Here is an 18051-nt window from a genome sequence, read left to right on the forward strand (position 1 = left end):
CAAATGCATTTTTAACCACCCTGCCGATATGTGATGCAAACTTCAAAGAACTATGTACCTGCACCCCTAGGTCCCTGTGTTCTACAGCACTGCCCAAGGCCCTAACGTCAATTGTATAAGCCCTACCCTTTTTGTTGGACCAAACTGCAGTACCTCGCATTATCCAGATTGGACTCCTTCTGCCACTTTTCAAACCCATTTGATTAATATCCCTTTCTAATCTTAGAAAACCTTCCTCACTGTCTACTATGCCACCAATTTTGGTGTCATCCGCAAACTTACTAACCATGACTTCTATATTCTCATAATGCTTTGCGATATCTGGTCAGGAATTCAGACTTTAACCTTGGTATTAGCACCATCAGAGTAATTGGTGGGACAGTAAGGTTAATTTTTCAATGTGCGCACTAAAATGATTGCTGAGAAGTGAAGTTCCTGCTCACTGAGATGTTGAACCAACAGTAGGATTTATTTAAGATTGTGTATCATTATTGAATAGTGGCGCCTTCCCAGGCTGCTTTGGCCCAATGTTGGAAACATATCCAAAAGGAAGTGCCAATGATTGTACTTACGAACAACCTGAAGGTCTTCAGTCACTTAACGTATTGGCGTGAGATGAGACAGTTACAGTAAATGTCTGCAAAGCGAAAACAAATACTGTTCCACCCTTCACATTCGTGCCAATCACTTCAAATGCATTTTTAGCCTCTCCAAAGTCTCTATTTGACAAATTGACTATCTGATAAAACCTCCTGAATTTAACAGGGAATAAGGTTGCAGGAAACTGTGTGCTGGAACCTCCCTGTTTGCTGGTGCTGAATCAAGGAGTTGCATGACATTTTGGCTTGGCACCCCAGAACACCTGAAGATAGTGTCGGCTTTCATTTGGAGCCTTCAAGCAGCTTATGTATGAAAAACACTTTAACAATGCACTCTTGTGGTTGAGGTAAGCAAAGGGGCATTGAATTTGCTTAGTGGTTCAATTTGATTTTTTTAATAAAATATTCCGATTTAACAACACTGTGTGAGTATTTCATGAAATCCCAAAAATTTCTACTCTTTGAATACTCTAACCACCTGAGAAAGAATATTATCCGCAATGATCCATGTGTTTGAGCTGGGCTGTTAGAATCTCCTTTCTCTCTGATGTCGGGCTGGCTCTCTCTCTCTCAAGAAAGTGGGTCTCTCAGAGGTCAGTGTGGATCGTCTCTTGGTCTTCTTGGGTTGTCACTCAATTGGAAGTTGGAGGCTGAGGGGTGACCTTATAGAAGTTTATAAAATCACGAGGAGCACGGATAGGGTGAGTAGGGTCTTTTCCCCAGGGTGGGGGAGTCCAAAACTAGAAGGCATAAGCTTAGAGAGGGGAAAGATTTAAAAGGGACCTGAGGGGCAACTTTTTCACGCAGAGGGTGGTGTGTGAATGGAATGAGTTGCCAGAGGAAGTGGTGGAGGCTGGTACAATTATAACATTATCTGATGGGTATATGAATAGGAAGGGTTTAGAGGGATATGGGCCAAATGCTGGCAAATGGGACTAGATTAATTCAGAATATCTGGTCAGCACGGACGAGTTGGGCCGAAGGGTCTGTCTCCGTGCTGTACATCTCCACGACTCTATGACTTAGTCAGAGAGTTCCAAACCCTTGAGCTGATTCTAGAGGTGGAGTGAAGGGAAAAGGGAATGCTGATAGGCCAGAATTCCAGAGATGAGGACTTCTGAGAGGGATGCAGGCTGAAGGAGGTTTCTGTAGCTGTCCCTGGAGGGATTTCAAAATAATGATAGAAATGATGGAGTTGGACCAGGGGCCAGTGTCAGTCCTCAAGAAGGGAGTGTGATGGGTGACCCGAACTTTGTGTGAATCAATCGACAGGTCGCTTCTGGAGAATGGGAAGTGAGAAGCTGGCCAAGAGGCACTGAAGTGGGTGAGCTGAGAGGAAACTAAAATATTTTCAAGCCTTCTAGCGGCAGCTGGAATGAAACTGTGTTGCTGTGATGGAGATGATCTCATAGTTACATAGGACATAGGGTTTGGTGACCATGTGGTGTTGGGTAGGGCTGTTATTCCTCTGTGACTGTCCCAGTCAGGGGTCAGTTATGAAGGAGAGCATCAGGTAACAATGACCTACATTCAAAACGATACCTGGAATGTAGTCAGAAAGCTCCATTTTGATTCATGAGTAATCAGGACAGTTTAGAAAAAGTTGGGACCAACACTTGGGGATAAGAAGTCATGAAGCTAAATGGTTAATGGGTGAAGGACATGAGCTAATTTGTCAGAGAGAGAGAGAGCTTATTTTAATTGGATCGTAATTGAAGACTTGAGCACATTGCTTAGGTTGACCCTTTCTGGGCTGCGTTGTGTCAGAAGTGAAAGCAAGGCTCTGTCACACACTCAGGTGTATGGGAGAGATTCTATCTCCAATCTCTGAAGAAGAGGAAGGAATTTCTCCCCAGTATTCTTGTGCAAGATTTGACTCTGAACTAACATCACGAAACAAAGTGATCTAATCACTGATCTTGATGTTGTTTACAGGATCGATTGTCACTTGTGCAAAATATTCCCACATTACAACAACGACAGCATTTCAAGAACCTTTCAGTGGCTGCGAATTGCTTAAGGATGTGTTGCGATTGTGGAAGGTGCTATATAAATGCAAGCTCTTTCTTGATGCTGTGGACAGTGTGGCATTGAAAAGGTTAATAGGTGAAGCCTGTTTTGCCCTTTAATTGATGTTAATCCACAATCCTGTTCAGCTGCCATGAGAGCAACTTCATTTTATAAAAACCTGAGAGTGACAGTGTTCCTGTTTTTTATTTGTTCCATTTTTGGATTAAAGGAGGGTAAGTATATTTGCAAGTTCTGCCAGGATGTTTCCCTTTATCTGCTGAAAGGTTTTTATTATAATTATGCCCTGGTGGATAGAGATGGCTTTGAATGGTTTACACAGTGCTTTCTGTTACTCTATTGGCAGCAGCTGTGGCTATGAGGTGTAGAGAGTTAAACATTGTCAGTTTCCCAAATCCTCGTTCTATATGGGTTTTCCATTGTTGCTTTCCGCTCAATATCACTTTTTTACTGTTCAAACCTATTTATGTTGTGTCCCCAAGTCGTCTCTTCCTGCTATCTTTGTCCCCTCCCTTTTCACTTTCTCTTCTAAAATTATTTGTTTCTGATCAAAGGGTCCCCCCTCCCCACCTGAGACAGTCTCCTTTCAAATCCTTTTCAGTGTTTGAAGTCAGTTTTGTAAAAAAACAAAACCCTGGTGTTGGCGGTTGGACAAGATCGCTGTCGATCGAGGGCTCCCTAGTTGGGCTTGGGAAAGGATTATACAATTTCTCCCCTCTTCTGATCTGGCAAAATGTGTTTTTTTTTCTGCTGTTTGTTTAACTTAGTAATTTGGGAGTTGGCTTTTACCACTGTCAAGTTTAAGTATGTTGAAAGATTTTTTCTGTTTTATATTTAGAACGCTCAAGAATGACTTCAAACAAAAGTGTCACCAGCAAATCAGACAGGCCTGTTGCTGTTTTATGGAGTAAGAAGCATCAGCCTTCCATCAAACTCTCTTTGTAATTTCATAGCCTTATGGTTTATCCTTTTTTCTGATTTGCTCATTGCTGACGTTGAAGCATCCTGATATTAAATTTCACAGTCATGTGATATTCCTGTTTCTCCATTCAAACACTGCTTTAGTAGTGACAGAGCAAGTGTAAGTTTTTTTTGCCTTATTGCCTCCAAAGCTGAGGAGTTACAAGAAGCTAGCCTTGGAAAAGGGACAGCTGTCTGAGGGCCAGGAGGTGGGGGAGGGGTTTGGCGTGGTTGTTTCTTTCTTCGTTGGGCCCTTGTTGACATAGAGATGGATCAGGAAGTGTCTATTTGAATTCAGAGAGCAGACAGGTGGATGAATTGGTCACTGTGTTCCCCTGGGCAATGCAACAGAAATTAACTGTCTGTGACTACTTTGCCAACAGTGGAGTGCAATGTAAATACCAGTTCTTGCTTGTCTACACACACGAGTCCTGTGTTTAAAAAGCTTCTAACACACATGCTGATACATCACACTGCTGACTCATCTGGTCATCTTGAATCAGTTTGCACTGTCACTTTTTGCACGGCCTGGATTGTTTAACAAGTGTTGTCCAATGTCAGGGGCACGGCTCCTGTTAAACACATAGTTCCTGAGGGTTACACAACTAACTGACAGCTGTTCCCTGTGAATGACTCAGATGTGTTGTACTGCTTGTCTTTGTCTGAGGCTTGTTTCTGTGGGACCAGAACAGTGTGTCAATCCAACCCTGACCACATCCCAATGTCTGTGATCAATCAGCCTGCCCCAGTGTGAGAATGACAGCAGGCAGTCTGATGTTATACTGTATCTCTGTGCCAACAGCAGGGTTACCACCTTGCTGTATTTACTGGTGTTTCTTTTCTGCCGTTTCACATGTTCTCATCCTGATGAGTACAAAGTGAAAAGTTTTTGGGTGTAATGTTGAGCCATTTCATTAGTGTCACTATACACAACCCTTCCTCTGAAAGATTTCCAATGGGATTCTTTTTTTCTCTATTTTGGGACGATTTCGTTTTCAGCCAATGAAGGACAGAAGGTCCATGCTGTTAATTGTCCTGAGGTTCCTTGTTTCACATGCGTTATTGGGAAACAGTGTGCTTGTTCAGCCGTTTTGATTTTTGTTACTTCAGTGTGTTGCTGAGCACTGCCAGCATCTCTCATGGGAAGTCTCTCCTCTATTCTTTCACACTGCATCGCTTGGTTCTGAAATATCTCCTCCCAAAAGCAAGCGGCCCCTGTACTTTGAGCATTATCGTGGGCTGTTTTTTCAGCAGCGATTTAAATTATTTTTTTTCTCAATGTGGTTGCTTCTTGCTTAGCCACCTGTCTGTAGTCGATCCCTTCTCTCTGACTGCAGCAGAAAGCAGCTTGACCATGACCACCAGGGCTACTAGAGACGGGCACTACATCCTGGCCCAGCGTGAATATATGTTAAAACAAATGTGCTTTGTGTTTATCGTGAAATCTCAATCTCCTGAGTTCACAGGAGGATGTACTGTGCTTTTGGGACAGCTCGTCTCTCTGACATGGCTGAAGGATCTGATACTGCCCCTCTCGAAACTTATTGGGCAGCAGGGTAGGATTGATACTGCTGTTAATGACATGCAGTGAGTGTGTTCCTGCACCCAGGCCATACTATGTGGCTGCTTCAGTAGGGCTTTCTCCCACGTGTAAGTGTCAGTGACATTTAAGTACTGATGTAAACACAGGTCCACCCACACTGTATGGTCCCTCTCCAAATGCACCACAATCCAAACACTCTTTGGGATTTAGCTATTTGGGATGTGCTGTGGAGAATTCTCACAGGCAAGAATGCTACTGAACAGCAATGGGTTCCAGTTTGAATTAAAACCTTCTGGTTCACACGTCGTCCTTTTAGCAAAGGCAATGTGCTGTGTTTTGCCGGTCACTTAACTTCAGGTACGCAGCAATGTTGTCTCTGGGCAGTCAGCGGTGTTCAGCCCAGCGCTGTCCTGACCTGCCATGTCCTTATTGCATGACTGAATTGAAAAGATGCTGGAACTGAAAAGGGGCACAGCCCGCATTATTGCTTGTGTTTCATTGCAGGTTGTGAGTTGAACACCAATCAGCTGACGCAGAAGTTTGAAGTTACAGATGATGAGCTCTGTGAACATCAATTGGTTTTGAAGACGGTAATGTGATTGCTAATTGCCCACAGATCTCGTGCTGTTTAATGCGAGTTGGGGTCTGTGCCATTTGCCAGGGGGTACCAAAAGTCGCCATACAGCTGCTGAGGTGTCAGCTCAGGTCATCCATGTCCCGGGGGCTTTCAGTACAATAATGCCATCCAGTGTGTATCTGTTCTTGCCCAGCTTGCTACCTCCCCATGGGCACTTGGCATTGAGAAGTTTGATGCAAAGTGAGTGAGAACCTCAGGACCATCTCATTTCTCCCAGGCGGATTGGTTTTGAGTAGAGTGAAGATAATTGGTGAATTCCTGGAGAGTTGAAGACTGGAGTTGTTGAGTGTAGCATTTTTGTAAAAGAAACAAGGGTGGGACTTCTACAGATAAAAGTACAGCCTTGGGTAGTGTTCCAGAACAGAGACCTAGGCATTCAGCTACATCATTAGAAGGATATTATTCAACTGGAGAGGAATCGGCTGAGATTTACCAGGATGTTGTCAGGAATAGAGGGTTTGAATTCTAAGGAGAGGCTGGATAATTTCAGATTTTTTTCTGAAGTGTAGAAGGTTGAGGGGTGACTCTGTAGAGCTGTATAGAATAATGAGGGGTATAGATGAGGTGATTGGCAGGCGTCCTTTCCCTTGGGATAGGGATTTCAAGTCTAAGGCTCATATTTTTAAGGTTGAGAGGCAAGATTTTGAAGACAAGATCAATATTTTGTAAACAGTGGTGTGTGTGCGTGTGCTGGGTGGGACTGGTTCAGTTTGGGGATATGGATGGCATGGACTGTTTGAACTGAAGGGTCTGTTTCTGTGCTGTATGACTCTAACTCTTGTGTTCAGAGTCCTTGTGTCCAGAGTCCTTGTGTCTGGGCGTGAGGTGAGATGATTCCGTATAAACCGGGCAGAGCCCATTGATTGTCAGGGTATGCTATTTTTGGAGGTGGAAGGAAATTCTGCCATGATCCTGATGGTTTACTGGATGATATAGATGTGTGCAAGAGGAGCCTTGCCTGTGGATTTGGATGATGTGCAGGAGGACAGGGTTGAAAGTAGCTCCTCACCTGCACTGCTATGTCAGGGGGCAGCTAAGGAGGGGCCCAGCCAGCAACTTCCATGTGCCACAAGTGAATTTTTAAAAAAAAAAAAAGCTAATTCTTGATCAACTTCATTCTGGAAGGAATGTTGGGATGATGGAGGTCACGGCCCAGTGTTACTGAAGCCTGAGCTGGTCTGACATGAAGCTTCCAGGTTTTTGCACAATGCTAACTTGGCAGGTTGAACTCCATGAGTAAGGTTGGTTTGAAGGAGAAGTAGCTGTGTCCTAGTTTGTGGGTTGAGCATTAAACTTGTGCAGAAGAGTTACAGGCTGCTGAAAGTTGAGAAATAAGCACAGTGAAAAAGTGATTGAATCCAGGCGTGTCACTTGTGTCTTTTCAGTTCTACCTACTTGATGGAAACCAAGTTTGCGCTCTCAGGTGAACTTGCTGTTTTTTTGTTCTGTACTCCTATCTAAGGCTCAGTGTGTCTGTTTAACTTGTAGATCTGTTTGGGTGCTGGTGCAAAGGATGAAATGAACATTGTGGAGATTGTACCAGAGGATGAGAGTGCTCCCATTCCGATAGCAACACTGCAGCTATCCATCTTACCAATGGTTAGTCTTTGAGCTCCTCAATGTGGCTGTTTCAGGAGTTTCCTATCTGCCTACGGTTGCCCATTTTGAATGATGTTTGTGGCCATTTTGTGATAGTGACCTCTAACTATCCTGCAGCATGGCCTTGTCATGTTCTCTGTTGCTCCTGTTTGTGTTGAGTTTGTCCTGTTTCCCCCCCAAGTTGTTTTTATACCGAGTAACTACTTGGCTCATTGGTTTTTGGTTCCAGACCATCGTCTGTGGTATTGAGCTGATCCCCCCTGTTACTTTCAGACTGAAGAGTGGGTCTGGGCCTGTTTACATCACTGGACAGAACATGGTTTGTAAGTACACAAAGCAACTTGCTGTCACTCTCTGTTGCGCTCTCATTCGGTCTGTGCTGGCTTCTTGAGTTTTTTTCTGATCTTTCATTGCCCAACCTCCATGAGGTGGTGGAACATTAGCTTAATAAACAGTGTGTATCCAGCCAAGGTGATCTGTTTTGGAGGAGCTTGGAATGGAAAGCTAAACTAATTATGACTGTGGAACTATTGACAATCGTCACTAAAAAGCCATTTACTTCACAAATGCTCTTTGGGGCAGGAAAATCTGTTTTGCTTGCCTAACCCCACAGTGGCATGGGTGACTTTCCCTTGACCTCACAATGGCTCAGCAGGACATGCCAGTCAAATGTGATAAAGGATGGGCAATGCCCACATGGCACACAAGAGTAGAAAGCCCATTCCCTGACTGAGCAGGAGATGTGAAGAGGTTTGCTGTATTAAACAAGTTATACTGAAGTTGGGCAGTAACTTACAGATGAGCAAGGGTTCACTTTGGATTAAAGAAGGAGCAAGGCCAAAGGTGGGAAACAAACTGAAATCATGGGAGTAACTTGGGCTCTGTTACTTACGTTTCTCACTTGGCAAATGCTGTTTGATCTGATTATTTCCAGTGTTCTTGGTTTTTGTTTCAGATATCCAGCAGTGTTTTGTGAAAGGGTTAACAAGTCAGGAGTGTGATGGAATGCTCCCCACTTGCCCTGGATGGGGGCAGCTCCAACAACACCCAAGAAGCTTGACACAATCCAGGACAAAGCTGCCCACTTGATTGGCACTACATCCACAAGCATCCCCTCCCTCCACCACCCAGACTGAGCAGCAGTGTGTACTATCTACAAGATGCACTGCAGAAATTCACCGAAGATCCTCTGACAGCACCTTCCAAACCCATGACCACCTCTATCTAGAAGGACAAGCGCAGCAGATATATGGGAACACCACCACCTCCAAGCCCCCCTCCAGGTCACTCACCATCTTGACTTGGAAATATATCACTGTTCCTTCACTGTTGCTGGCTCAAAATCCTGGAATTCTCTCCTAAGGGGCATTGTGGATAGCAGTGGTTCAAGAGATGGCAAGGGGGTGTGTGGGAGTCTAAGAGCGTCACCAGCCCTGGCAAGTTTTAGTCAACTGCCTGACCCTGGGAGCTTTAGATAATGGACCATAGAAATTCTGTCAACTGACAGGAAATGTGCCAGCTCATAATTCTTTTTCATTTTGAGTCAGTAAATTTGTTTGCTGGTGAATTCCAAATGTAGCAGTAAGAGGTGACATTGAGCTGTGTAGAAACACGTTAGCCCTCATGCATGTTCCAATGATCATAAACCAGTCTCAAACAGGTCAATCCTAATTGAACAGTTTGTTCTGTTGACTCTCCAGTAGAAGATTATCCATGGGGTGAGGAAGAAGAGGGTGAAGAGGAGGAGGAGGAGGAGGAGGAGGAAGAGGAAGTGGTGGAAACACCCCCAAAACCAGCAAAAAGACCTGCATCCACCAAAAAAGCTGGCCTCTCAAAGGTAGCTGCCTTTCTCCACCCCCCACCCCCTCCCCAGTCCCCTTTCATGGGTCTTCAAGAATTTTTTCCAAAAGCTGACCTAGTTCCTGCATCTTTTTCTCTTTCAGAAGAAAAAGTTAGAAGCTGAGAAGTCAGAGTAAGTACCTGTTTTACTTATCATCCTCAAACACTTTAGGATTTCAAGGGGTCAGTCCATGTTCATCAGTGCTTTTGTTTGCAGAGAGGAATCTGGTGAGGAGCTGCTTTCTAAAAAGGTAAGGTTTCTGTTTGACTTTGTCCAAAATTTAAATCCGTTTGCTCATCCAAGCTTTGTGAACGTGCTGCTTGTTATCCCAAGTGGTTGTTTCTCACGTTGTGACTGCGGTCTTTGTGGGAATGTGACTCTGATGGTGACATGTTACCTCTGTTTGCTCTGCCTGCAGAAAGGTGAACCTTTCCTCTGAGGCCTCTTGGCTGTTAGTCAGCATGTGCCTGGTCATGGTTTTTAAAAAACCCCCAGCCTTGTAATCTCCGATCTTCTCTGTAACCTCTCTCTGTTGTTAGCTTCAGGAAGCTGCCTACCTTTGTGTAGGTAACCCATGAAAACCAAGTGAATTCTTCGATTGGGCGGCATACAGTTTGCAACGTTGATCCAGTGCTTCTCTTCACATTATCTCCTGGAACATCTTTAGCAGTGGGTTCACCAAGCATGAAGGGGCTGCTCCTCAACTCTTGGTTGTAATACAGCCCCTTGCTCCTGACGTCTGGCCAGCCCGTGGAGGGGGGTCGTTGTTCCTGCCTGTATGCCCCTCTTTCACAGTTAGATCTGGACTTGGGTGCCTGTTGCAGTGTTGGCTGGCATGATCTAAGCCTTTCAAGACCAAACTCCATGACCACTAACATCCCCCCCTACCCCCAATAATTGACTTACAAAGTTTGTTTGCTGCCTTTGTTCTATCAGGGGCCGTCCAGCCTGACTTGAAGCTTGTTTTGAGTCGAATGTAAAACGCAGACTGAATAAATGAATCATGAATTTTCAGAAGATTGTTAATAATTATGGAAGTGACAGTGAGGAGGAAGTCTGTTTCCTTGGATGACAACAATCTAATTTACCACAATTTTCCACTGTCCTTTAGAATTCCAAATCAAACAGGTAGGAAAGCTGTTAGAGTAGGAGCTGCCAATGCTGGAGAATCTGAGATAACAAGGTGTAGAGCTGGATGAACACAGCACGTCGAGCAGGAGCATTTCTGAAGAAGGGTCTAGACCTGAAACGTCAGCTTTCCTGTTCCTCTGCTGCTTGGCCTGCTGTGTTCATCCAGCTCTACACCTTGTTATCTCAGGTAGAAAAGCTGACAGTGTTTTAGTGGCAGGAGTGAAAGCAGGTTGTAAGGATTGTAGGAGCTGGGTGTGCAAGTGTCTGGAAAGAAGCAGTAGGATTCCAGAAGTTTGGTTTATTCCCGGCAGGAGTGTTTAAAGTAGTGTCTGCATTAGCTGTGGTAATAGCTGAAAGAACAAGCTTTGACCTCAGTGTTTGCTTCCTGTTTGATTGAGTCAGTTTTATTGGATATGGCTGTTTTTCAGACAGTGGTTGATCTATAACATGTTACACCAGGTTGTCTCACTGTTATTGTCCAAACAGTAATCAATCATGCTTTGTTCAAAGCAGCTCCAAGTTGGATTTCTGTGTACACCAAAGGAACTAGGGAGATGGATAATTGTCAAGTAATTGTCTTGCTTTTTTATAACAGCTTATTTGAGCAGGTGAATCTTGTACACAGCATACAAGCTGGGACTAGACAAGGAGTCCTTGTGGTTGAGTTTTTGAGGCCTTGATACACAAGGCTGCAACGTTGGTAAAATCTCTGCGGTGTGGAAGCAGGCCATTTGGTCCATCACACTGACCCTCCAACGAGATTCCCACCACTCCCCAGTCCTATCCCTTAACCCTCTATTTCCCATGGCTAATCCAAATGAGCTGTACATCCCTGGATGCTATTTGGCGTGACCAATCCACCTAGACTGCATATCTTTGGACTGTGGGAGGAAACCAGAGCACCTGGAGGAAACCCACACTGACACAGGGGAGAATGTGCAAACTCCACACAGTCGCCTGAGGGTAGAATTGAACCCAGGTCCCTGGCGCTGAGAGGCAGCAATGCTAACCACTGAGCCACCATGCCGTCACTGTGAACAGAAATGATTTTCTCAGAATAGTGCTGTTTTGGTGAGATGCAGTGCATTAAGTGAATGCAGTGCACCTTGCTTTAGGTTCTATAAATCCTTGGCTACAGCATTCAGATGTTCTGACTCTGTTGGAAAGCTGTTCCTTAGCTCCAGAGCTACACCCCTGTTTGGTATTGCTGTTCTGACTGTTGGGTCATTCGCTGTGTGAACTGCTCCTCCTGGAGATTACTGCCACTGTTCTCTTGTGTAAGGAACGCTAGGGCATGGTTGTAGGCTGGTTCAGGAAAACCACTTGCTGAACTGCTGTGCAGTAGACTCTCGTGGCTGACAATGTCTAGCTGATTGCCTGTGAGTAACTGGTCACAAGGAGGGCACTAAGTGAAGAAGTTCACAATACTAGAGAATAAAACTAAAGCTTATGTCATTGCAAAAGGGAGTGGTAAGCTGGCAGATGGACAAACTTGGAAAGGGTTACGGAAAACCTCAAACCAAGGTAAATGGAGAGAACTTGTGCAAAATATTAAAATTACAGTGAAAGCTTGAGTAACTACGTAAAAGGGATGGCAACAGCTGAAGTGAATTTTTTTCTCAAATGTTAAGTGAGTTAATAGTGGGGAACAGAAATGGTTGAGATGTTAAATATTTTGCTTCAGTTTCTGGTGGATGACACCACGACGGTCTCAGCATAGGGAGCTCAAAACCAGAGGGTGAATGTTTAAGCTGAGAGGGGAAAGATTTAAAAGGGACAACGTTTTCATGCAGAGGGTGGTTCATGTGTAGAATGAGCAGATGGAGGGAGTGGGAGATGCAGTCTGTTTCCAGGCTGTCTGACTCTATCCCAATAGTAACAGGTAATGCAGAGGTTACAGGGGGTAACATGTGGTAAGTGTGGCTCAGTGGTTTGCATCGCTGCCTTACAGCATCAGGGACCCAGGTTTGATCCAAGTATCAAGTGACTGTGTGAAGTTTGATCCAGGTGCTGTCATTCACGCTGTCCAAAGAATTGCAGGTTAGGTGGATTAGAGGTTAGAGGGTTTGGGTTGAGGGGTGGGTCTGGGTGGGATGCCCTTCAGAGGGTCAGTGTGGGCTGAAGGAGCTGATCGATTGGCATCTTTCTGCACTGTAGGGATTTATGATTATATGAATCACTATTTTTTGGGGGCAGAATACTAAGCAAATGATCAGGACTCAGAGCAACCAAGTCCCCAGGCTCATCAAGGAAGTGTTGGTGGATCCATGGTGATAATAGTTTAATAACTATCTGGATGTAGCTATGCTTGAAAAGGGAGGGAGGCAGATAGGAAGCTTTTAACCAGTTTAATGTCTGGAAATTGTTATCATCCATTATTAAGGAAGTAATAACTGGATGTTTGTCAAGTCAAAGCACAATCTATTACTCAGCTTGGTTTCAGGAAGGGTAAATCAGTTTGATTTAATTTGTGTAGAGTTCTTTGAAGGTGTAACCAGCCAAGTGGTTAATGGGAATTCTGTATATGTTGTGCATCTGGATTTTCAGACGGCATTTGAGGTGCCAGACAAGCTAAGATCATATGGGGTTGGGGTAACTTACTCAGTGGGGTTATCCATTTTGGTCAGGGGAATAGAAAGCTAATTCATTATCTAAATGGAGTGGAACTTGAGTGTTTTCAGGCAGAGGGACCTGGGTGTCCTGGTACATGAACAAAACCAATAGAATTCTGGCCTTGCTTAAGGAATAGTCTTGAGTATTGTGTACAGTTTTGGTCCCCTTCCTTGAGGGATGTAGTTGCATTTGGAGGCAGTTGAGGGTGTGACCCCAGATGGATTCTAGCAATGTGGGCTTTATTTAATGGAGAGATTGGGCAAAAAAGTTTGAGCTACAGCCTAAATGCAAGTTTAGAAGCATTAGATCAGAGATGCTGAAGGGGTTTGATGATGTAAATGTTGAGTATATTGCCCTGTGGATGGGGCAATCTGATGCAAGAGGTGGATTTTTCTAGAATGAGGGATAGCAGATTTAAAACAAGTGTTAAACTTTCCTCTTGTCATGAGTCTGCTCTTGTCCCCAGTGCACACTAGATGCTGCTACATGGAGTACATTTAAGGGGAGAGACACTCGGTTGAAGAGTTATGGAATTGAGGCAGAGATGAGATCAGCCATGATTGCATTGAACAGCAGTGTGTGCTCGAGGGGCTGAATGGCAGGCTTCCTGCCTGTGGTTCCTGTCAGGATTTTCAGTTCTCCTCCAGGCTCTTTGCCCACTTTGCAGGAAGTTCAGAGCTTGTCATCCAGAACATCACTATTCCTCAAACCAATCAGCAATCTGTTGCTGGCCAGGTCTCCATCTATACACTGCCCCCTGTTGCCAGCCCTGTGAACAGCCTCTCCTATTGTTGGAACAAAAGATCTGAGGCAACCCCACTGACAGCTGTAGTCATGTGTCTTTGAAAGGTGCGCCCATTTCTTCCTCATTGCTTGGCAATAAAATAGTCCTTGTATTGCAGTCCACAGTGTCAATTACAGGAAAGGAAGACTTTCTGTTGTGCAGATGAGAACAGCTTTGATGTCTGCTTTGAAATGAGCTTAACTGTTGGTGAGTGAGTGGGTGAACTGTGAACTGAAAACATCTTTGCATACCCTAGGGGAAGGAGTCGAGCAAGGCGAAGAAGGTAGCTGTGAAGAAATAAATGCTTTTTGTACAGAGCGAGGAATTGATTTGCAAGGTAAGAGCCCAAGGATTTAATTGCCTTGTGGAAACTAAGTTGGGTGAGATGTCATGTGTAAGGCTGAGCAGGGAAATGGCTTTGGCTGTAATATTTCAGTTGGGGCAGGGTAGTGTCAAGCCAGCCCTGTTAGAACTGATGGGGTGGAAAATACCTCCCAGCCCTCTTTGCTCTTGAGTACTGTGTGCTAGAGTCAAATGTGAAGCTGGCTCTGGGAATCCAACTCTGCAGCAAGTTGTCAAACCACTCACTGTGACTGAGGGTGTGCGCTCAAAAATGATGCGTTGTGTTAGAACATAGAACATTACAGCGCAGTACAGGCCCTTCGGCCCTCGATGTTGCACCAACCTGTGAAACCAATCTGAAGCCCATCTAACCTAAACTATTCCATTATCATCCATATGTTTATCCAATGACCATTTAAATGCCCTTAAAGTGGGCGAGTCTACTATTTTTGCAGGCAGGGCATTCCATGCCCTTACTACTCTGAGTAAAGAACCTACCTCTGACATCTGTCCTATATCTATCATCCCTCAATTTAAAGCTATGTCCCCTCGTGCTAGCCATCACCATCCGAATAAAAAGGCTCCCACTGTCCACCCTATCTAATCCTCTGATCATCTTGTATGTCTCTATCAAGTCACCTCTTAACCTTCTTCTCTCTAACAAAAACAGCCTCAAGACCCTCAGCCTTTCCTCATAAGACCTTCCCTCCATACCAGGCAACATCCTGGTAAATCTCCTCTGCACCCTTTCCAATGCTTCCACATCCTTCCTATAATGTGGTGACCAGAACTGTACGCAATACTCCAAGTGTGGCCGCACCAGAGTTTTGTACAGCTGCAACATGACCTCATGGCTCCAAAACTCAATCCCTCTACCAATAAAACCTAACATACTGTACGCCTTCTTAACAACGCTATCAACCTGGGTGGCAACTTTCAGTGATCTATGCACATGGACACCGAGATCTTTCTGCTCATCCACACTACCAAGAATCTTACCATTAGCCCAGTACTCTGTATTCCTGTTACTCCTTCCAAAGTGAATCACCTCACACTTTTCCGCATTAAACTCCATTTGCCACCTCTCAGCCCAGCTCTGCAGCTTATCTATGTCCCTCTAACCTGCAACATCCTTCTGCACTATCCACAACTCCACCGACTTTGGTGTCATCTGCAAATTTACTAACCCATCCTTCTACGCCCTCATCCAGGTCATTTATAAAAATGACAAACAGCAGTGGCCTCAAAACAGATCCTTGAGGTACACCACTAGTAACTGAACTCCAGGATGAACATTTCCCATCAACCACCACCCTCTGTCTTCTTACAGCTAGCCAATTTCTGATCCAAACCGCTAAATCACCCTCAATCCCATGCTTCCGTATTTTCTGCAATAGCCTACCATGGGGAACCTTATCAAACGCTTTACAGAAATCCAAATACACCACATCAACCGCTTTACCCTCATCCACCTGTTTGGTCACATTCTCGAAGAACTCAATAAGATTTGTGAGGCACGACCTACCCTTCACAAAACCGTGTTGACTATCCCTAATCAAATTATTCCTTTCTAGATGATTATAAATCCTATCTCTTATAATCCTTTCCAACACTTTACCCACAACCGAAGTAAGGCTCACTGGTCTATAATTACCAGGGTTGTCTCTACTCCCCTTCTTGAACAAGGGGACAACATTTGCTAGTCTCCAGTCTTCTGGCACTATTCCTGTAGACAATGACGACATAAAGATCAAAGCCAAAGGCTCTGCAATCTCCTCTGTAGCTTCCCAGAGAATCCTAGGATAAATCCCATCCGGCCCAGGGGACTTATCTATTTTCACACCTTCCAGAATTGCTAACACCTCCTCCTTATGAACCTCAATCCCGTCTAGTCTAATAGACTGTATCTCAGTATTCTCCTCAACTACATTGTCTTTTTCCTGTGTGAATACTGACGAAAAATATTCATTTAGCACCTCCTATCTCTTCGGACTCCACGCACAACTTCCCACGACAGTCCTTGACTGGCCCTAATCTGACTCTAGTCATTCTTTTATTCCTGACATACCTATAGAAAGCTTTAGGGTTTTCCTTGATCCTACCTGATAAAGACTTCTCATGTCCCCTCCTGGCTCTTCTTAGCTCTCTTTAGGTCCTTCCTGGCTAACTTGTAACACTCGAGCACCCTAACTGAGCCTTCACGCCTCATCTCTACATAAGCCTCCTTCTTCCTCTTGACAAGAGATTCAACTTCTTTAATAAACCACAGTTCCCTCGCTCGACCACTTCCTCCCTGTCTGACAGGTACATACTTCTCAAGGACACGCAGTAGCTGTTCCTTGAACAAGCTCCACATTTCAATTGTGCCCAGCCCCTGCAGTTTCCTTCTCCATCCTATGCATCCTAAATCTTGCCTCATCGCCTCATAATTGCCTTTCCCCCAGCTATAACTCTTGCCCTGCGGTATATACCTATCCCTTTCCATCGCTAAAGTAAATGTAACCGAATTGTGGTCACTATCACCAAAGTGCTCACCTACCTCCAAATCTAACACCTGGCCTGGTTCATTACCCAGTACCAAATCCAATGTGGCCTCGCCTCTTGTTGGCCTATCTACATACTGTGTCAGGAAACCCTCCTGCACACATTGGACAAAAACTGACCCATCTAAAGCACTTGAACTATAGCGTTTCCAGTCAATATTTGGAAAGTTAAAGTCCCCATAACAACTACCCTGTTACTTTCCCTCCTATCCAGAATCATCTTTGCTTTAGCTTGTTGCATGTCCTTGGCAGCTTTCTGCTGCATTGGACCCACTGCTTTGGCTGTGCTCAGTGTCCCTAGATCAATGGGGGTTGGACTGACTGGTCAGATTTTACATGTTCCTGTGAATTATTCACCTGAACGGTGTGATGGGTGGTCAACAACATTGATTCTGCATCCAGCAGTACATGATTGGGTGTAAGAATAAACTGCATATCTTGACTTGCAGAAAGTTCTCTATCCTAGTCTGTGTCTCTCAGCGTGCCAACATGGGACTGTTGGTCTCCAAACTGAATGGGATGCTTGAAAGGCGCAACAAAGTAAGATGATCTTAGTGCTTTTCAAATCTGGCTCTTCAAAGGAGGACCATCGAACGAACTGACACTGCACCATGTCAGGGGCTATTTGTTCAATGACCAAACCCAAGTGCAAGAGTAGGCTTTGAGGATCTTACTGGAGGGAAGAAACCGGGAGAAGTGTCGGGGGACATGGAGATTCTCCATGATAGAGAATCTCCATGGTTACAGGCTGTGGAGTGATTATGGTTGAGGCCAGAGTTGAAGAAATGCAGATAGCTGAAGGCTGAGCTTGGAGGAGCTGTTAGCAATCAAGCGTTCTTTTTGGAAATCTGCATGGTTCTTGCTTTGCTGATGTGAAACGGGATCCTTGTCCTTGGATCAATGGAATGCCTTTGACCAAGTTTCATCCTCCTGTTGCTGCTTGCCTCCAATTGTTTCACTTTTATTTTCATTCTCCCTTCAGGTAGTCCGCAAAACCCAGAAGAAGGACTTAACTTATTTTTGTAGAATGTTGCGATACAATTAATTGGAATAAAGTTCACCCTTTAATACATCAGTGTGCTGCCTCTCTCTCTCTGGTATGTGGGTAAACACAAGAACTGAAGGCGAAGCTTAATGTATTACTATTGATGGACACAAGGGATAGATCACCTGTGAAATAGAAATGCCAAAGCTGTGGGGAGGAAATAATTAGTTTCTTCTGCAGAGAGTTAGACCTTCAGGCCTGGAGATTTGAAGCAATTGAGGTGGAATTGAGAATTCTTTGATTTTCCATATTGGGTTTCAGGACCTTTTTATTGCAGTTGATGGAGCCTGAAACTTTCTTTGCTTTTTTTTTTGAAATAAGTTTTCATTTGAAGTAAAATAACCTGCAAGGCTTCAGATGGAGGAGACAAGTGGATTCAGATTCAAT

At 44.5% G+C, this 18051-nt stretch overlaps 1 protein-coding gene across 3 annotated transcripts; it reads left to right on the forward strand.

The window, feature by feature from the left end:
* Window positions 1-2677: 2677 nt before the first annotated feature.
* Window positions 2678-17689, forward strand: LOC109920036 (nucleoplasmin-like). 3 transcript variants are annotated; one of them, XM_048618760.1, is made up of 10 exons: window positions 2678-2842; window positions 3466-3534; window positions 5635-5720; window positions 7256-7366; window positions 7596-7689; window positions 9067-9203; window positions 9310-9338; window positions 9423-9456; window positions 13991-14071; window positions 17602-17689. In XM_048618760.1, exons 1-9 carry the CDS (start codon window positions 2761-2763, stop codon window positions 14033-14035), a joined length of 687 nt encoding a protein of 228 aa, XP_048474717.1. In that variant the 5' UTR covers window positions 2678-2760; the 3' UTR covers window positions 14036-14071; window positions 17602-17689. The 3 variants fall into 3 exon arrangements, with proteins under 3 accessions (XP_048474717.1, XP_048474718.1, XP_020375646.2); XM_048618761.1 differs by lacking the exon at window positions 2678-2842 and adding an exon at window positions 2874-2893; XM_020520057.2 differs by lacking the exon at window positions 2678-2842 and adding an exon at window positions 2975-2989.
* Window positions 17690-18051: the final 362 nt, after the last annotated feature.

This window comes from Rhincodon typus, chromosome 40, assembly GCF_021869965.1.
Source record: "Rhincodon typus isolate 14 chromosome 40, sRhiTyp1.1, whole genome shotgun sequence".
NCBI classification, from domain to species: domain Eukaryota; kingdom Metazoa; phylum Chordata; class Chondrichthyes; order Orectolobiformes; family Rhincodontidae; genus Rhincodon; species Rhincodon typus.